The 22197-nt window shown below is 42.0% G+C and overlaps 1 protein-coding gene across 1 annotated transcript in view; it reads right to left on the bottom strand.

The window, feature by feature from the left end:
* ADAMTS16 (ADAM metallopeptidase with thrombospondin type 1 motif 16) overlaps positions 1 to 22197 on the bottom strand; it is a 185039-nt gene that overhangs the window by 86627 nt on the left and 76215 nt on the right. Inside the window, exons 10-11 of the mRNA XM_090039162.1 lie at positions 15189 to 15342; positions 3779 to 3874 (exon numbers count right to left, since the gene is read on the bottom strand). Of these exons, the coding sequence (XP_089895288.1) occupies positions 3779 to 3874; positions 15189 to 15342 (250 nt within the window). The remainder of the gene's footprint in view (positions 1 to 3778; positions 3875 to 15188; positions 15343 to 22197) is intronic.

Here is a 22197-nt window from a genome sequence, read left to right on the forward strand (position 1 = left end):
CTTAAACCAGGAAGGGGTCTGGGACTGACTTTACATAAACCGGTCTGATACTACATTCAACCAGGTTTATTTTAAACCAGTTTCAGCCATTTTGAAATGGGTTCATGTGCACTGAACTTATGTTCTGCTACAGATTTAAACCAGCTTCTGATCACTTACCCTGGTCTATGTGGAATGTATGTCCCTAGCTCTAGTATCTAAGGTAGTAGAATTCTGAAAGTGTAAGGTCACACAATTTTTCCTGGAGATGAAACAATTTATCCTAAATTTCACTTATGTGTCCCTCAATCTTCACTTGAGGTCTTATCCCACAATTTCCTAAACAACATGCTTCAAAATGGTTCAGTAATCTTTAAGTCACAGAAAGACAGGTCTCATTACTTCTGTCATCCTTACATGATAGGTTATTTTGTAAATACCTTATAACACTTCAATTGTTGAAAAAAAGACTTACTTTTGAAGAAAAGAAACTGGCTTTACTTACGTCATGTTTGATCTTTAAATATTTAAACTGTGAAAAATTCAATTTAAGGACATTGCTAATTCATGTTTTATAATGTAAAAGTAACCTTACATAAATCAACAAGAAAAAGTATACTAAAAAAAATCTTTAAATGACCCTCATGTAGAACAGTAAATTTAGCTTAGCTTCCCTTTGATGTTCTGTGCTTCTGATAAACACTAAATGGCTCAGACTGTTAAAGCAGTTTCAATTAAACTTTTCAGAATTTGATAACTGGTGCTTGCTGCCTTGACGCATTTGATTTCTGATAGTGTCTTTTTAAAGTCCTGACAGGCAGTAAATTCAAGTTCAAAATGATATTTAAACTTCTGGGTGTGAATTATACAGGTTTATGCAGTATACAAACAACTGTTGTTTAATGCTATAAACCTCCGTTGAAGCCAGTGCTGAAGCCATCTCCTCTGGCAGAAGTTCCATGAGAATGTCATTGGTCTGGAAGCCACAAGAGACTCATTTAGTATCTGTCCAATTTAGGTACAGAGCAACTCAATTGATTTATTTGGGATTACCCTGGTATAATTTAGGGCTGAGTCACACACACTACTTCCAGGAGCAGAGGAGGAAGGTAACTTCTATTCCATACTTTCACAGGGCACACTGTATGTGCCATTTGTACCAGTTCTGTTTTTAGCTTGCCATATGTGGATCTGCGCTGCTGGTATAGGGGTCTTTGAAAAAATGCTGTATATTACCTCTAGAACTCTTAGGTTTTGCCCAGGTACTCCTGTTTTAAACTACAAATCTTCTTAATACTTCATTAAAAAGATCTCCTACAAATTGACTCTTCACCAATATTTATCTCATTTTAATTTCCAAAACATGGATGTTAGATTTGACTAAGCTTAATAGTTCTTTATCCTGTATGCAATTACAATGATTCCTTCAGGGCTACTCACAGATTAAGCAAGTACGGGTCTCTGAGGGAAAGCAGCCTACCTACAGAAGATCAATTAATAACAGTGTTCACACAGAATATGATGTATAATTTCCTTCATTACAAAGCAACTGCATGTGTTCTTCTCATTAGATTTTGTTATGGTTAGGGATTAATTCAGTTAATATCTTCTTGCATTATGAAAATGATCTTTTGGCCAAAGCACCTTTATACGTTGTAAGCTGGAGAATGCAGAGACACAAAAGTAAACTGACCATATGACATCTGGTTTACATTAAGGTAATGTACTTGAGATTAATTGTTTCTGTGTGTTATTCATGGAAAAGAACACTCAACTTCTCTTCTGTCTGTCAACCATGATTATATCCATTTAACCAGAAAGCATATGTTGGCTTTGATGTTAAGAGTTTATATACTATCTGTCTGCATTTACCTTGAAAAATGTTCAGTATATGATACCTTTAAAATTTGGAGCCACTTAGGCTGCAACCAGGTTTTGGTAAAAAGGCTATTACAAAAACTTGAGCAGAACTAAAGGTGCTCTAACTATGAAGAATGAATGAATGCACAAGCAAGTGGAGCAAGTGAGAGAGCTCTGGCATAGGCCACAGAACGGGGTGGGCCACCCGGGCCTTAGCCCGGCCAACTTTTAACATGTTAATTTATATAACCCACAAATGTGCAATTGTCATTCCGGTTAAAACTGTATAGCTATTTTTTAAATTAAGCTAAATTAACATGCTAAAAGTTGGTCAGGCCACGGCCCAGGTGGCTCACCCCGTTCCACGGCCTATGAGCTCTGGTAATCTCTGGTTAAGTTCCCAAACCTTGGCCTGTGCATTCCAAAAAAAACACAGCAACAACTTACAAAAAGTTAATTTGCCCTGCATTGCTCCCAACATTGCTTCAGCACCCTTAAACCAAATTTCAGGGTAAGATGCTCTTTTTTGAGGTACAAGCTCATTGATCACAAATAGACTTATCTACAGGGAATAACAATTAACTCACATGGATGAGATTTTACAGAAATAAGGCCTGTGATTGAATAATTCACTCACCCCCTACCAATGGAACCAGTAGAGTTTGATATATAAATCCATTGTAAACCTGTAGGCCTCAAGCAATCTTAATTATAAAAGAGGAGGAATTAAAAACCTGAAAAAGACTGTCATTAATAATTGGTGTCATCAAAAGAAATAATGGCATATTTTTCCCTCCGTTAAAAAAAAAAAACAACAACAACAACTTTCCATTGTTAATCCAATTTGCAGGGGGAAAGGTAAAGCCATGTGTTAACTGTGCTCAGAAAATTGCTATTTGGCAATCCATAAAAATGCCAAAATCCATCTAAATTTTATTTCTGAATCTGTTATAGATTAAACTTATACATTCCTTATATTTTTATAAATGGAAATAAATGTGATGGTTTTTTATTTTATGTGAAGCAAAGACTTAAAAAATGCTGAGAAATAAATCTCAATAGCCACTTTCAGTGAAAAATAAAGTAAATGCCTTCCCAATCATAAGTATAATTGAACTGGATTAAGAATTTGTTCCTGATACCTGAATATATAAAAAATAAAACAAGTCACAGCAAGCAAATTTGTCATAGCTTTTGATGAGTTTGGGTGATAAAGGGAGCTTTTGACATAAGCAGAGAAAGGTAGTTAGCCATGTTATGACATCTGACAGTCTAGTAGAACATTCTGATAAAAAAAAGAAACTATGCACAAAAAATATAGTCCATATTAAATGTAGTTCACAGTAAATGAATTAAAAACAAGTGAACTGATATATCACCAAAAAAAATAATAAAGAAAATTGTAAGTGGGAAATCAGTATCCAAAGGAGCTGTTTCTAATGAGGTCATTCAGGGATGTGTTCTCAGCTCATTGCTAATATTAACACTCTGGGGGGAAAAATACTAGTAAAGTTTGCAGACACAAAGACTAGTGAGGTCTTAAATAATATTAACAACAACTAAAACAATAAACTGTCCAAACTGATTTGCCCCACTTGGTAAAATGTATACATCCAGCAAGAGGAGCCTTGGGTACTGCGTTTCTAGTCTGAAGGTAGACAAGGAGTATTTCTTCCTTCCCACTGGCAAAATATGAACTGTAGAGGTGTGTTGTTTCCAAGCACTTCTCTTTGGTACCCACAGTTTACAGTATTAAATAAAATATGTAGGGGGATAAATAGCTTTCCAGCTAAAAAAAATGTCAGGGAATCATATTTTGGAGAGATGAAGGCTGCAGATATATTGTCATTAATATGCAGTACATACATACACACGGACACACACACATTTTAATAAGCAGCATTACTTTTGCTAAAGTGTCCACATGATTCATCCTTACCATGTCGTGCCCACACATAGTGCCTTCAGCAGCTGGCATAAATTTGGTTTCACATTTTCTGCCAACACGGTGGCACCACAAAGCCTTACAAATGTCCTAATGAAGAGAAACATAAAAACTTTTACATATGTAAATACAATATAAGCAATGGAAAATGTCCAAAGGTGGCCTTAAAAAATAAAGCTAAAAAAACCCCCAAAAATATAACATTTGGTAGTTTAAAAAAAAATGAACAAAAGACCATTTTTCTTACCCATTACCTGGACCTTAAAAAAATAATTCTCCAAATCAATTTGTGCCCATATTTAAAATTAAATATCTATCTCTATTTCCCACTTAAACTGAATTGGTCTTCTACTGTGGCTGTTTTCATGAATAAAGCATGAATATGCACAAAAGTGGGGGGAGGGAGCAGGACATTCAATTTTTGAACTCCTCAAATAGAAATTCCAGTACACTGATTAGAATACACTGATTAGAATCTTACAGTGGTCTCCAATGATTTCTGCTAAACCAGTATGTTGGACATGCATACAATTTATATTAATCATTGATTCCAAAACCTGTTCAACAATATAAAGGGAAGAAGAAGACTGCATGGATGAGGAAAGCCATTACAAATACAATCCATTAATGCATTAGCATTCTTAAAACACAAGAGGTACAACAACGTTATTCTACACAAAGAAATACTTACAAAAATGGCTAGGTAAAGAGAAAACTACATAATCTGTGATACTCTGTGAAATGTTCCCAAAGTAAGCAATGTAGAAGAATGTCTCCCTTGCCACTGGGTCCATTCATGGATTGAGGTATTAAATTAAAACCCCATCAACTCCTGTATTGCCTCATTGTAGCTGCCAAATGACTGGATCACTTGTTCAGAGACTGTGGCTGAGAGCACTATAATGTATCGCACTACAGATTGCCAAGAGGAGACCAGAGTGCAGTGTGTGACACATTCTCAAAGACTGCCACCTTTTATTCCTAATTCAGAGATAGGGGCAAATGGAAACAGCGGGCTGGTGAAAAGTTTAAATAGCTAAGTATATTAGAGAGACATACATGCTGCCTTCATTTTGTTACATTTAACATCACCATTTGGCAGATTTTATAAATCTATTATAAACAGGCACAAAGGTAATATATCTATTACCTTTGTAATATATATATTATAGTTTTCTTCTATAATATATATATGGAATATATACATTACAAGTCAGTTTTCTTCTATAATATATATATTCCATATATATATTGCACTGAGACATTCAACATGAAAATCCCATTTTTACCCCAAAAATGTTGTAATTAGTAGTTATAACATTAACTTGGTGAAAAAGGATGAAAACATTTAGATTTTTTTACATCTCAAGAACCACCAATGCACAGTAGTAAAGATCATCCTTGAATCAAAGGACTGCCAACAATGGCATCTGATGATACACTGTAGGTGGCAGTGTCACTTCTCGCTAGCACCCACACAGAGGTAGCAGCTCTGCAGGCAGACCCCACAGGGCACATCTACAAGATGCAGATTAATATGCTGAGTAAGAAAACATAACTGTATACATGTACGCAGCAATTAAGGTGCAGTAGACTAATTTACTTTACTGCTAATAACTTTTCTCTCTACCAGCAAGCAGGAGGGAATACAGTCCGATGTTAACCCTTTCATAGCCACTCTAAAAGTAGCACCAGGATTTGGCAAATTTTACTCCAAAACAAAGATATGGGGATAGGGATGGGCCTACTGCAGAGGTTGATGCCCTGGTGTCCCCTGTAAGTGGGCATCTGGAGCTGCTGCACCAGTTCCTTCAATGGTCATTAATCTACTACTATCACTTTCTCTTTTTCTGATAGTGTTTTAACAAACCAACAGGAGAACCAGGAGGGGGACTGAAGGGGGGAGGGGTGCAGTCCTCTTAACAGACTAAAAGAAATTAAGAACACCCAAAGCTATATGCTATAGTGTGTCCAAATGTTAAGAAAATACTTTATTTAAAGGAAAATTATAGTGTTTCTAAGAAAAGAAACAAAAAATGAGTTTTATAGATTACTTAAAAGCATTAAGTTCTTGGGATGGCAGAATGGGACCAGAAAATGCCTTATAGGAATCCCCACATAAAAACCCGCAACGTTAAGTCTTGCCTCTCTGTCAGTCAGTTATGGCTCAGTGGGAGCATCTACACAATGTGCTATGTCACCATATGGTGCACTATGGCAATATAGCAATCACATGGGTCTACGTGTGATTGCCGGCTACATTGCCATACCTGTGCGCTCCCTGCTGATAGCATGCTGCTACAACCATGTAGTGGGGAAATCTTCCCATGAGTCACAGGTACGGCACAGTAACAATGTTGCCACATGGGTCAGTGGGTATAGACATGCCCATCGACAAGCAACACAAGCAACAAAAATAAAAACAACTGGCTAATGATATCTCCAGTTATATTTTGTTCAGATAACTCCTACAAAACATCCAATTTTGTAGACAATCAGCTAACAGAAAATAAAAGATGTGAGTGGCATCAGGCTTTTATACTCTCTCACACCCAAGAAATACAGCAAGGCAGGCAGGCACACTCTCAGAACAGTAGACGTTAGTATTTTACACCAACGCTGGAACCAGCTCCTCTGCATTAGGCTTTTCTACAGAAGATATGTTTTTATTTAATCCATTTATTTCAAGTCAGTTTTCTTCTGAAGCACATTTGAACTACACTGCTCTTTGAAGAAAACATTGTTGCTCTTCAGGGAATTTCATATTAGTTAATTATGAGTTATTTAACTTCCATAACTCATTCTTAAGTATTGCTGAATTCTGATGAAGGTTTCTAGAGAAACAAAGAATTGCCCAAAATGTTCCCCAGGGTGATATTTAGGAACTTTGTCTAACTTGAGATGTAACTAGTTGAGCAAGTGAGAGTTTAACTATTTAACTAGCATACCCAGGTTCACACGTCCACTCCTGTAGATAGAAGGAATTCAATGAAACACAACAGAAGCAAAGACATGCTATGGCTGATGACAACATTTCTGAAACCAAAGTCTAAAAAAGAACTTGCATGTATGCTTCTTATGATTTCTTGAATCATGAAGATACTTTAACTCCAAAATTCCTCATTTATCTCTGAGGACAGTTTAACTTCATGCAATGCAAAGGACACAGCTCAAGTATAATGCTCTAATAACAGCTCTAACAGCCTTGCAAGTATTCTAAGCTCTAACAGCTTTGCAAGTAGATAAATGGCAGACATCTCAAATTACAAACTGAAAATGGACCTCAAGGAGTGGGTAAGTGACAATATCATTAGTTTACCCTGGAAGCGAGGGAGGCAAGGGATGGCAATATCTTTTACTAAACCCACCATATTCTTGGGAAAGGTCATATACAAGCTTTCATATACAGCATGTGCTTCCTTAGGTTTGGGAGAGAACCAGAGGCAAACTAAATACAAGATAAAACAATGACTACCACATATACAATCAAACAAACCTGAAGTATTGTACTGAGATATGTAAATAAAAACATAGTGAGTAAAGTCAAGCACATGTGAAACAAATTAAATGTTAACTGAATATGCACTGTGGTAGTTTAGCAATCTTACTATTCACCCTCTGATCTCACCTGCAACCTGATGTTGGTGACCAGGGTGGATGACTGGAGACCCTCTGGGTTAAAATCCATGGGGAACATGGCACAGGGGACACAACAGTGGGAGTCTACTGCAGACCTCCCACCCAAAGTCAGGAGCTTAACAAGGAATTTGCCCAGGAACTGGCTGAGGCCGCATGCTCTAGGATCATGGTTGTCATGGGTGACTTCAATTACCCAGACATCTCATGGGAAGATCACTCAGCAAAATCCGAGTGGTCATAAAGTGGTCATCCATCTCATGCATGGATGACCTCTACCTGACTCAAGAAGTCTACGGGCCAACGAGAGGTAAAGCACTGCTCGACCTGGCACTGACTACTGGGGATGACCTAATTGGTGACCTAGTGATCAATGGGAAGCTGGGTGACAGCAACCACGAGCTGATCACCTTCACCATCCACCATAAAGCTGGCAAGTCAGTCAGCAACACGGAAGTCCTTGACTTCAAGAAAGCCAACTTTGGCAAGCTCAGGAGGCTTGTCAGTGAGGCTCTAAGGGACCACGACCCCAGGGGGAGGGGATTTCAGGAAGAGCGGTTGCTCCTCAAGGAAGTGATCCTCAATGCACAAGCTAATTCCATTCCATCTCGGAGGAAAAGCAGCAAGAGGGCACAGCAGGCCCCCTGGCTCTCCAGGGATCTAGCAGACATCCTGAGGCTAAAAAGAAAGGCCTACAAAGGATGGACGATGAGATTCACCTCGAAGGAGGATTATTCTGCACTGGTACGGTCCTGCAAGAAGTGAACCAGGAAAGCCAAGGCTGCAACTGAACTCCAACTAACTTTGAGCATCAAGGACAATAAAAAGTCCTTTTTCAGATATGTGAGGAACCAGTGGAAAAGCAAGGGCAACATTGGACCCCTGCTGAACCAGATGGGACAACAGACAACTGACGCCCAGGAAAAAGCCAACCTACTAAATGGGTACTTTGCATCAGTCTTTCATCAGTCCCATGGAAAGCCCAGGCCCACTATGGGACAGGAAGGTCTGCGTGAGGGAGATCCCCTGCCCTCCATCAATGCTGACCTTGTGAAGGAACACCTTGAGGGGCTGGATACCTTCAAGCAGCCGGCTCTGACAATCTACACCCCAGGGTACTCAAGGAGCTGGCGAGCGTCATAGCCCAGCCCCTGGCACAGATCTTTGAAAACTCCTGGCACTCTGGTGTAGTGCCAAAGACTGGAAGAAGGCCAATGTGGTGCCAATCTTCAAGAAAGGGAGGAAAGAGGATCCAGCAAACTATAGGCCCATCAGTGTGACTTCTATCCCGGAGAAGATCTTAGAAAAATTTATTAAAGAGGCCATCCTTATTGGACTGGCCGACGCCAACATCCTGAGGTATAGCCAGCACAGGTTTGTTGCGGGTAGGTCTTGCTTGACCAATCTCATTTCTTTCTATGACCAGGTGACCTATCACCTGGACAAGGGAGAAGAGATGGATGTCATATATCTTAACTTCAAAAAAGCCTTTGATCTGGTGTCCCATAATCACCTCTTGGCAAAACTGGCCAATTGTGGCCTTGGGTCCACCATGATCTGCTGGCTGAGAAATTGGCTCCATGGTTGGACCTAGAGGGTAGTAATTGATGGAGGTCACTCATCATGGTGCCCTGTGACCAGTTCCCCAAAGCTCTGTCCTTGGACCCATATTGTTCAACATCTTCATTAATGGAATGGAATGGACATTGGAATCAGAAGCAGACTGGCCAAGTTCACCGATGACACCAAACTTTGGGGCAAAGCATCCACGCCAGAAGACAGGAGGGTGATCCAGGCTGACCTGGACAGGCTCAGCAAATGGGTGGATGAGAACATGATGGTGTTTAACACTGAAAAATGCAAAGTTCTCCGCCTTGGGAAGAAAAACCTGCATCATCCTTATAGGCTCAGCAATGGCTAGCAATGGCTAGCCTACTAGCTAGCACTACAGAAGAAAGAGACTTGGGGGTCATCATTGACCACAAATGAACATGAGCCTTCAATGTGATGCTGCGGCTAGTAAAGCGGCCAAAATGCTGGCTTGCATCCATAGATGCTTCTCAAGCAAATCCCGGGACGTCATTCTCCCCTTGTACTCGGCCTTGGTGAGGCCACAGCTGGAGTACTGCATCCAGTTTTGGGCTCCACAATTTAAAAAGGATGTGGAGAAGCTTGAGAGAGTCCAGAGAAGAGCCATGCACATGATCAGAGGTCAGGAAAACAGACCGTATGACGACAGGCTGAGAGCCATGGGGCTCTTTAGCCTAGAAAAGCACAGACTCGGGGGTGATCTGATGGCCACCTATAAGTTTATCGGGGGTGACCACCAGTATCTGAGGGAACGTTTGTTCACCAGCGTGCCCCAAGGGATGACTAGGTCGAACAGTTATAAACTACTACAAGACCATTTCAATCTGGACATAAGGAAGAATTTCTTTACTGTCCGAGCCCCCAAGGTCTGGAACAGCCTGCCATCGGAGGTGGTTCAAGCACCTATGTTGAACACCTTCAAGAGTAAATTGGATGCTTATCTTGCTGGGATCCTATGACCCCAGCTGACTTCCTGCCCTTTGGGCAGGGAGCTGGACTCGATGATCTTCAGAGGTCCCTTCCAGCCCTAATATCTATGAAAACTATGAAATCTCTCTTTATAATATAATGTACTTCTAGCAAGGAAATAGTACAGGAGATAAATAGATGCTTTTTAGAGTATTTCATGGTAACGTGCAATTAATGTAGTAATTTGGAACTGTGCAGGTATGTATTTGAGAAGGAAGGGTCAGATCTACATTGAAGAGGTTTAGGGCTATGAAGTGCAGTTTTGCAACAGCATCCGTACAACTTGGTTGATCAAATTTCAATACAGTTCTGGCAGTTCACATTCTAATCTTTGGGGTCAGGCCATTAGAAAGTGTTGACAAAGCAGGATAAGTACTAGATAAGTATGCCAGAGTGCTTGTAGGGGTTGAATATTTACCCATGGAAGAAGGTTGTCAAAGCCTACATTTACACTCACCAACAGGTTTTTGCAGCTACTAAAGAGTTCAATCTACAAGAAAAGCCTGTATTTACTGACGGTTGCTCTGCTCTTCACATAGATTCTAAAATTCTGTAGATTATTCTAGTGCTGGTATACACTGAGAAACTTGCAGAACTTCTTATCTTGTTGTGTTTGAAGAAAATCATGAAGAGAAATAACGGTAATTTTAGTTTATATGCAAAACAGGTTGCAAACAGAAAAGGCTTCATACCCCACAGAGCCAACAAACTGATTTCTAATAATGGCATAATTATTATAAATATCATTGTAGATATAGAATATAATTGTAAATATTTTTGTAAAATTATTTTGCAACTGCATAAAATATGTTTATCAACTAAAAACACAAAGCGGTCTAAAACTTAAGTGCAAATCTTTTAAACCAAATGAGACTGAGCACTGCCTTCCACACACATGATCTTGGTTGTGACTAAAGCAAGCTGGTATCATGAGACTTTGGCACTAAGCACTAGTAATACACTAAAATAGAAGCAGCGAGGCCTTGAGTTAGATAAAGATGGATTATGTTTTCTCTCCTAGGAAAAGAAAAATGTTTACTTCTGCATTGAATTCAACTGCCTTGGAAGTTAAGAAAGCCAAATTAACACATACAGTGCCCGCCTACATGTGTACATTTACTGCGCAGTAACCAAAATTACTGTGCAGTGTGGAAGCGCATCTACACATGCACACTCATACTGCACAGTAAATATGGCAACTCACTGGCCTATTCCTGTTTACTGCACAGTAAACTTAAGCCGACATAAATTCACATCTGTGGGTGTGTCTACATGTGTAAATTTCCAAAACAAATCTGATTTCCAAGGGAAAAAGCAGAAACACACTCTTGTTTTCACTTGTCCCACAGAAGCTCTTAACACAGATAAAGGGCCATAGGCTAGAGGCTGCTCTGTGCAAACACAGGTGCCTTCCCTAAGCCCCAGTAAATTCAGCAGGACTCCTTTCACCTGCAGATGTCTTCCCATGTATACACAGCAGATCACAACCTTTGTCAATACAGCTTTCCAATGTTTGCAGGAAGTAATGTTCATATATTAAGGAGAAAGAGTTTGATTTCTTTTTAAGCTGAAGAGTTTAGCTTCAGTGCTTAAAAACAAAAACAAACAAATAAAAAATCCCACCAAAACTCCTCTTGATTAATTCAATAGTTTCTAAAAGTGTATCCTAAAAGTCTCCCAAAATTCAACATAGGCTAGGTACAGACATTGCACATAAACTGGTATAAGTGATCAGAAACCGGTCTAAACCTGTAACAGAACAGAAATCCAGTGATCATCAGATTGGTTTCAAAAAGGCAGAACCCAGTCTAAGATAGACCTAGATGGATGTAGCATTAGACTTAATCAGTTTACATTGCAGTAGTTTATTGAACTTCTGTCCCAGATCCCATAGCAAATCACCTTAGTTCACTGTCCTTTGACATCCCAGGTGCCCCTCGCAGGCCAATGTGCTAGTCTTGGCTGGAGTTCATCTACTCCAGGCTGTCACAGATAGGATCCAGAAAAGCCTCTGTCTCCTGCTTGTGAGGCTGAGCAGATTGTGGGGGACACACATTGGCCAATCAGAGGTGGCTGGCTGCAGAATTCGCTAGCACCCTGCTGTGAGCACCCCCCATCTGCTGGCCTTGGCCACTGGCAGGCCACCTCTGTGCCCTGCACCCACCTCCCTCTCCCTCCCCCGCCAGGGCCAACATGAGTTGTTTGTTCATGAACTAATTTAGGGCACTTAGACAAAGCAGCAAAAGTTAGTGCAAATTTGCCTAGCCTTACAGGTGAGACCAAAAAAACCCAACAACTTCGTACAAGGTGAAATTTGAGAGGGTTGTGAATAATGTAGCACAAGAAACTATAATAAAAGTGAAGCTGCAACCTCAACTGCAGCATCTATTAGTTACAGCAGGGCATGCACATGTGGAGATCTCAAATTTGAAGCCACTGTAAAGGGATGCAATCAGCAGCCTTTGCTCCTCAACAATGTTACCAAACAGAGATTCCCTGCAGTGTTGTACTCTTGTCAATCCAGCCTTTCCAAGAGCGGTGCCTCATCCCACCAAGAATATCCATCCAGCTCCTTTGACTTAGGAAATGAAAGCTTCACACAAAGCATGGCGTTGATGACTTTGGAAAGAAAGAGAAGGCACTCTGGGCACCTATACATATGCCCAACACCTGCTCCAACGTGTGCTAATTAGCACGTGTTGGAGCAGACTTGATTAACTGAGTCTGCTTCAGCAGGCTCAGCATCATATATATTCAGCCTCTCTAAGTTTCAAAATGGCAGCAGGGGCACTTCAATTAAAACTCATTGAGTTCTAGTGAAACCATCCCCATTGCCATTTTGAAACACAGGACACCGAATACACAAGACACTGTGGGCACTTTAATTAGAGCAGTTTCCAAGAGCCAATCTAAATAAAGTGCACCCCCTTACCCCCCCCCAAGCATGTGTAAAGATGCCCTCCAGTACCCACTTACCCTTTTATCTCTCTGCCTGTTATTTTCATCTTTTAACATTCAGGAGTTGCCTACTATTTTGGCTTAACACACGCAGAAGTGCAGCTCTATCTCCCAATGACATGCTGAGAGAAATAATCCTCTTGCTCTTTCCAAAGGAGGTGAGAAGCAGTGCCTAGCTTTTATACGCTTATTTGGAGATTTATAGCTGGTTCATAAAGGTGAGGTCAGCTTTGCACTATAAAGTCACTATTCCAGAAGTCACTTTAAAATGTACCTTCTTTCCCAGTTTACAGAAACATAACATTTGCAGCCTTGCATACAGAACAGGAACAAGCTGCAAATTACTAGAGTTAAAAAAGTATCACATTTCCATTCCATAGGAAATTTATATTACAAATGATAATTCTGGCTAGGGAAAACAAAGATTACATCTCTTGTCTCTGAGGAGCTGGTTACCAAGGCAGAGAAAATGTTTCTGCCAACAGTGCAGTTCCAGAATATAAATGTTTGCCTACAAAAGCAGAAGACAAAAACTAAGTCATAGAATGGTATGTGCATACCTGATATCACAGATAAACCCTGTTTCCTATATGTGTGCTCTGGGTTCCCCTTTCTGGGAAGGCTGGGCTACATTTTATTCTAGTATCTTGTGTGGAAAGGAGGATAACTTTCTAAGAAGGGAAGTATTTTATTTTCAAGGTAAATTTTAGGAAAACTCAAAATGTGGTGTTTCCAATCAGCATATGGTTAAACATTATAAGCTCTTGTTTGTGGAATATATTCATTCTTGCATACTTGAGGATATTTCCATGGTACATTATACAACAATAATTGCTATGAAAGTAAAGGATTTCAGTAAAACTTTTTGGATTAGAATTCCACCTGCTGGGTGTCTAAGTGGAAATTAAGGGTATTTTAACATGTGATCTAAGGGTGGTGGTGGTGGGAGAGGCTCTTTAATTAGAATGGCTACAAGACAGCTTTAATTAAAGCACCCGTAGTGTCTCATTTATCAGCATCCCTGCGATTCTAAATAGCAGCGGGGGTGCTTTAACTAAAGCACTCCTGTCACCATTTTGAAGCATGGGGATACTGATACACAAAATGTGGAGGCTGCTAGAAGTGTGCTAATTAGCATGCCCCAGCAGACTTGATTCATCAAGTTTGCTCTAATGTACATTATTCACAAGCCAGTAATTACAGCATGTCGGAGAAGCCTGCCCACACTTCTACAGGCACCATCGGCACCTAAGAGTGATTCTATTCCATGAGGTTCAAGTCCCTGAAAATCCATTGATGTATCTAATTTTATGATGGTCTTAAGGGCGGGATAAGAGTGTGAGTCAAAACAGCAGCAAGGAGAAGGATGACCCAGCTATCTTTTTTATTAACTTTTTGTTCACTTCATCTCTATTTTGATTTTTTTCTAGCTCCACAGTACTATTGTTATATGCTGCTGTATAGCTAGAAGCCAGTCAACTTCATCTAGTTCTACAAATCATACCTTGTTTATGCTGGAGGAGGAACCCCGCTTTCCAAAGGTTCTCATTTTCATTTGGCTCTTTCCCTGAAATGATGAAATCTAAACTGCTGAGCATCTTTTTCAATTTCCTCTTTCCCATATCTTCCCTCCACACTTTTCCCTTTGCTTGTTGTTAGCCCTTGCTATGTTTTGTCTTAATTAGATTGTGAGCTGTCAACAGTTGGGAACTCTCTGTTTAATTTATCTACAGTATGTTGATATATAGATGAGTCTCAAAAGAATGAGAACAAATTTGAAACATAGCCTCCCATTGTTACAAGACTTATGGTGGCTTAGGGAAAACAGCTGGACTAATTATAAACACATTTGTGCTACTCTTTTTCAATGACTATATCATGTACCTTACTAGACTGTACTTTTTCTGCATGCATTGCTTGAGCTGTATGGAAGCCTTCTATAATACCCTCTCTAATGCATTTTGCCTTCATGTACTGCCAATAGACATTCCTTATTTAACAAATCAGTCTCTTGCCTTAACCTTGTCTACTGATTCCTTAAACAAGGGAACAATTTTGCTTTGTTGCTGTTTTTCATTTTAACAAGTTCTTGACACATGGCGAGTTCATCCTTCTCTTCCCTGTACTTTCTTTTGCAGCAAATAGTTTAAAAAGCAAACTTTAAGACAGAATCACACAGTGAAAAAATATTTGCAGAGGAGGTAAAACTCTGGGTGAATGTAGTACAAAACATTTCATAACAATCACTTGCCTTTTTAAAATCCAGCATACACAGCTTGGCCTTCTCCCCAAACTGCCATTTGCACTGTGTGTTGGCATCATACAACTCTCCTGGCAGCTTTTCAGGATATTTGTATTCATTCACTGATGTAGGCTGATCAGCAAGGCATGTGGCTTGAGCAGTGCTGCAACATACAGATGAGGCAAGAGGGAATTAGCATTTGCCAGATGCACTTTATAAATTCTGTTTAAATAATGTTGGCTGAGATCTTTGAGGAGTACTTAAAAAAAGTTGGGTTCCTAGCTTACACTAGAAACCCATGGAAGTTAGCACCTCACTCATTTGTACACCCTAGTAAATTCATTCCACCCTTTTTTTCCTATGCTATAGGGAGGTAAGTTTTCATGCAGTTTAAATATTTCTTTTGAGACACAATGCTACATATAAATTAAATATGGAAGAGTAACCATATTTATGACATCCAGTTTATCAGATTTTCTTTTAATTATTGCAAATATTTCTAATGCACTGGAAAAACACCCACAATACTTCACAAACTTCTCAGCAAAGGTAAACTGCTTGGTCACCATTTTCATAGTTTCATGGTTGTTAGGGGCTGGAAGGGACCTTCCAGATCACTGGGTCCATCCCCCCCTGCACTTGGGTAGGAAAGACTGCTGGGGTCAGATAACCCCAGCAAGATGGGCTGCAAGACGTTTTTTGAAGATTGTCAGGGTTGATGGCTGTGCCACCTCTGCCTGTTCCAAACCCTTGGTGCAGGCTTGTGAATTTTTCTTATGTCTAGCCTGAAGCAATCTTCAATTAGTTTGTGCCCATTATTTCTTATCCTCCCCTGGGGAGCTTGGTGAATAACTAGATGATCCCCCAAACCCTGATGTATGCCCCTAATATATTTATAGGCAGCCACCAAGTCCCCCTGAGTCTTCTCTTTTCCAGGCTGAACAATCCCAAGTCCCTCAGCCTCTCCTCATATGTCTTGGTCTCCTGACCTCTAATCATGTGTATGGCCCTCCTTTGAATGTTAATCATATTCTAAAATGATATTTTGGAGTGCTGTGTATACACTTAGAAGGACACTGTTACCTTGGACCGTTTTTGTCAGCCTCACCTTCCTCTGAATGTAACTTCGTTTTCCAATCCCACAGAGACCAAGCTGCAGGTCTGTTGTATGCATCTAAGCTTGAACATTTATGCCCTAGTTATTCCTATAATTAAGTTCCAAGCATTCTTCCTAATGCATCATAGATGTTTTAGATAGCATCCTCCAGGTTCTTTATTTCTGTGTGGGAGCATCTACACATTGCTGTGCTTTAGTACTTCCTTTTGGCATGATTGCTATGTCACCATAGTGCACTGTATGGCATAGCGCATTGCCATGTCGCCATAGGTCGACATGTAGACATGTCCTGTGATTCCTAAACAGCTCCTAGGCAATGTATTAGCTACCCTTCTCTGGTTTCCATTGCTATCCCTGGGTTTTTCTTTCTCTTTGCCAGCTTCCTCTGTATGCTGAACATGACTGCTTGGTAGGTCCTTTCCTCATGGCACCAGATCTTACCTGTTGAGGCTGCTTGCTTGTGTGCCAGAATCTCACCTGGATCCTGTGCTTGTGTGCAGGCAAGGGGTTATCTCCCTGCTTCCAAGCTTCTTGTTTTAGGTGCAACACTCAGCTGCTTTCTTCCTATGAGGGGTTTTGCCCTCTGTCTGAGCCAGTTCTGATTTTAGGTCATCCCCATATAAAACTGCTTTCTTCTACCCTGTTCCTAGTTTGGAGAGTAATATTTCCCTTATCACAGAACAAACTCATCCCAGCCCCGGTATCCTCTGACTTTCAAAAACCCATGTAGTAATTAAAAAGGCATATCTACTTTTGACAAGGAATTCTTACCTCCTTTCCTAGCTTCACTTCACAAAAGCTTGTGCTACATACAACAATCTACTTTGGTTAGTCTACTCTGGTTAACCTGAAAAGTGTGGATCTAACTTGTCTTCCACATTACAGTTATCGTCGCACAGACCATTTGCACAAATATGTCTGTAAACCATTTTGTGGGCCCTATTATCTGAACACAAAAGTGCAAAAATTTCCCACAACAAAGTATCCTATAAGGTATTGAGAAACAGGTATTGGAAGTCTCTCATCCTCATATCAAGGGACTGCCAAGAACAATAGAGAAACATCAACTTTCAGCCCTACTTTCCTATGACTCTCTGATCACCCAGGAAATGTCATTCATGTCTCTCTTTGAGAGAATTATTCTGGCGCATATCCACGAGGGGCCAGCAGGGGAGATTATGCTTAGGGGCATAACCAGTACAGGCCTCAGCATAGCTGTGATGACTCCCAGGGGCATGAACATGTTCACGTCCAGACATAATCCACCAGAACTTCCAGCAATAATAGACCCACTCTCTCTTGAACTCCTAAATATCTGCAGAAGTGTTTTACCTGGAAGAAGGCATTTCTTGCACGCATGGAAAAGTATATTTTAAAGCTAAAAATCTGGGACCTGTACAGATGCTCTTCACTCTACTTTCAAAGATCCTCCCAGTAATAAATAAAGTATCTGTAGGTCGGAAAGACACTTGACTAAAGTTTAAATTTTGGACCAAGTCCCCAGGGGCTAGATCCAAATTGACCTTGTAGAGCCTCCCCACAGGACATTACAAATGTAGTTGTGTTGACCTAGAAGACTGATCCAAATCAGTGGGGTAAGGTGCCTGCCTAGGCTTCCTGGACAGTGAGTGAGGAGGCCTACATACTATCCAATGGCAATACAGAGTATCAGGTGCTGTGTAAGGAGGTGAATAAATAGGACTTGCCAGGCAGGAGAGCATGTCTGAACTCCTACTCCCCCTCAGAGTTCTCAGTGCTGTCTGTACAAATCCATAGTGGCCAAAGCAGGGGTGCCTGCCTGACAGCAGAAGCAAATTCAGTAGTGCAGAAATTCTTCCTCAGTTCTGACCACACCAGGTGGCGCTGCCCATCTTCTGCCCAATAGCCAAATAGTTATTTCCTAATCAAGACACCACTGCCAAATTTAGAGGGAAGTACCCCTAGCACCGGGCCACGTTATTCTGAGGAGGTGCATTCCCCCCACCCGCTACTTGAAGCCGGGCTGTCAGGAGCCAAGGGTGCAGCATTCATGGGGCCAGAAGGACAGCAAGTCAGAGATAGTGAGAGTCTATGGCCCTGTGAAGAAGATGCTCCCATGGGAGTGGGGAGTTCTTGATTTCTGACAGGTTACTTCTGTTTTTCAGCCAATAACTTTCTAATGAAAAAATGTATAAATATTGTAAACCTAGCAGCAGGCATCTGAACCCAAAATTTCCCAAGCTGGATTCCTTAACCACTGGGCCACAGAGTCACACTCCCTTTTGCTTGCTTTCCCCTCTCATCCCAAGAATCTTGCACTCTTGATGGCCCAGTGCCTCAGTTTCATCAGCAAGGGTGTCTATACACCTCTACTTCATAATCTGGAGTCCTTTTTTAAATACATAGGGGGCAAAAAGAAGGTACCAGGTAACGTGAGGCCCCTGCAAGACACCCTAGGAAATCTGGTCATCACACCAGACGACAAAGCAAACCTATTTAACAATTTCTTTGCCTCCATTTTCCTGAGCAGGGACCAGATCAGCCCCCGCACTGGGTCCCCCCCAGGGCCCAGGGGAGGCACACCTAAGCCAAGGGTCAGTGAGGATCTAGTCAGGGAACTTCTGGAGGGACCAGATGTATTTAAATCAGCTGGTCTGGACGATCTCCACCCCTGAGTGCTGAGGGAATTAGCTGAGGTTATTGCGGGACCCCTGGCACAGCTTTATGAGCACTCGTGGGGCTCTGGTGTGGTGCCAGAGGACTGGAAGAGGGCCAACATGGTTCCCATCTTCAAAAAGGGGAAGAAGGAGGACCCGGGAAACTATAGGCCAGTTAGTCTTACCTCGATCCCGAGTAAGCTTTTTGAGACAATTATCCTGGCACACATCCACAAGGAGCCAGCAGGGGAGATTATGCTTAGGGACAAGCAACACATCAGAGGCAGGTCCTGTCAGACCAACCTGATGGCCTTCCACAACCAGGTCACAAAATCCTTAGATGCAGGGGTAGCAGTGGACATAGTCTTTCTGGACTTTCAGAAGGCCTTCGACACTGTCTCTCACCCCGTTCTCATTAAAAAACTGGGAGACTGTGGTGTCGACACCTACACAGTCAAATGGGTCGCTAACTGGCTGGAAGACCGCACCTAGAGAGTGGTGGTGGATGGGTCATTTTCAGCCTGCAGAGATGTGGGCAGTGGGGTCCCCCAGGGCTCAGTCCTCGGGCCCACACTGTTCAACATCTTCATCAGTGATTTGGATGAGGGGGTAAAAAGCACCCTGTTCAAATTTGCTGATGACACTAAGATGTGGGGGGATGTGGGCATGCTAGAAGGGAGGAATAGGCTGCAATCAGATCTAGACAGGTTACAGGGTGGGCAGATGAGAACAGGATGGGTTTCAACACTCACAAGTGCAGGGTGATGCACCTGGGGAGGAAGAACCAGCAGCATACCTACAGGCTGGGGAATTCCCTTCTTGTCAGTGAAGAGGCAGAAAAGGATCTTGGAGTCATTATTGATGCCAGGATGAACATGGGCCAACAGTGCGGTCAGGAAGGCCAACCACACCTTGTCATGCATCCACAGATGCATCTCAAGCAGGTCCAAAGAGGTGATCCTCCCCCTCTACGCAACACTGGTCAGGCCAAAGCTGGAGTACTGTGTCCAGCTCTGGGCACCGCACTTCAAGAGGGATGTGGACAACATGGAGAGGGTCCAGAGGAGGGCCACCTACATAATCAGGGGGCAGCAGGGCAGGCCATATGAGGAGAGGCTATGGGACCTGAACCTGTTCAGCCTCCACGAGAGAAGGCTGAGGGGGGATCTAGTGGCCTGTTACAAACTAGTCAGAGGGGACCAGCAGGCACTGGGGGAGTCCCTGCTCCCCCAAGCACTACCAGGAGTGACTAGAAATAACGGTCACAAGCTGACAGAGGGTAGATTCAGGCTAGACATCAGGAGGCGCTACTTCACGGTCAGGGTGGCTAGGATCTGGAACCAACTTCCAAGAGAAGTGGCGCAGGCTCCTACCCTGGGGGTCTTTAAGAGGAGGCTGGATGAACACCTTGCTGGGGTCATTTGACCCCAATACTCTTTCCTGCCATGGCAGGGGGTCGGACTTGATGATCTGCTCAGGTCCTTCTGACCCTACCAACTATGAAACTATCTACTGGTTAGGGAACTCTTCTAGGAAGTGAAAGATGTGGATTTAAGTCTCCTGAGGCAGAGGTGGGCCAATAACCCAGGCCTCCCACTTCCAGGGCACTAAGTGAAGAGGCTGCTGATGCCACCACCATGACTATTTTTGTAATGAACTGAAGCTGGTGTGAACTGTAATGAAGCTGGTGTGAAACAGTTGCTAAGCTTGCTTTATGCTCTGTCACTAACTAAAGACTCGGGGACTTAGATATATGCCAGCCTCCTTCCACACAGATTATGATTACAAAGGATGTTAGATGGGAGTTAGGTACCTAGATGGCTAACCTGGGTTGCTTCTGAGTGTACACAACAGCTTAGGTCTCAGCACCTAACAATCATTTCTAGCCAAAATGAAGATGCCTAATGAATCTAGTTACCTAAGCAGTTTTGTAGCTGTTTGAGTGGGGTTACTTTGGATTGCTTTTTTTGGCTTAAGATGCCAACAATCTGGAACCACTTCTAGATTACTACCAACTTCTTTTTCACTATATCCACCAGTAAAACCATCCATATAAACACTATATACATGATTATTGAGGAAATAAACAAAAATATGCATATGCACAAAAACAGAAACACAGAAGTTGAAGCATGGGAAAAATACCAGACCTTTCCAAACTGTGGATGCTGAGCAGGGTAGGACCCAGAGAGTTTTCATGAATGGGTTTGTGTTGTCCTGCTGCAAAGTGGCCAGTGGTCTCCCCCAGGGGTCTGTGCTTGGACTGGTGCTTTTCAACATCTTTATCAATTATTTGGATGGGGGAATGAAAAGCTCTCCAGTCAAGTTCACGGACAACACCAAGTTATGGGGCAGTGTGGTCATGTCAGAAGATAGGCTGCAGATACAGGAGGACCTAGACAGGCTTGAGAGTTGGGCAGACTGAAACCAGATGAAGTTTAACACTTCCAAGTGTTAGGTGCTCCATCTGAGGGCAAACAACCCTCAACATACATACAGGCTCGGTGGTGACAGCTTGACTTGCACCACGGCCAAAAGGGACCAGGGGTAATGATTGACCATCGTATGAATATGACCTGTCAGTGCCAGACAGTGGTCAGCGGAGCAAATAACATGCTGGTATGCATCAACCAATGCATCTTGTGTAAAACTAAGGAAGTGATACTCCTGCTGTAGCCAGCACTGGTGCGACCCCAGTTGGAGTAGTGTGTCCAGTTCTGGGTGCCGCACTTCAATAAGTACATGAAAAAACTTGAGAGGGTCCAGAAAAGAGCCACCCATATGATCAGGGACTTGCAAAGCAAGCTATACAAGGAAAGGCTGAGGGACCTGGGCCTCTTTAGCCTAAAGAAGAGAAGGCTGAGAGGGGACTTGATAGCAACTTACTGCTATATCAGAGGAGTGTATCAGGAGCTCAGTGAATAACTGTTCACAAGGGCACCCTGGGGAAGAGCAGGACCAATGGATACAAACTCCTGGAAAGCCGCTTCAGGCTTAATACCAGGGAAAACTCCTTCATAGCCAGGGTGTCCAGACTGTGGAACAAACTCCCTCCACAGGTGGTGCAGTCACCTGCCCTGGAGGTTTTCAAGAGAAGACTAGACAGTTATCTCACTGGGGTCACCTAACACCAGTTGTCTTCCTGCCTAGGGTGGGGAAGCTGGACCCAATGATCTGCAAGGTCCCTTCCTGCCCCTAACAATCTATTAAACTGAATTTTTTAAAAAAATCTTAAATTAACCTAAACGTAAGGCTTCGGTTAAAT

This window comes from Crocodylus siamensis, chromosome 3, assembly GCF_052110815.1.
Source record: "Crocodylus siamensis isolate JL-2025a chromosome 3, ASM5211081v1, whole genome shotgun sequence".
NCBI lineage: Eukaryota > Metazoa > Chordata > Crocodylia > Crocodylidae > Crocodylus > Crocodylus siamensis.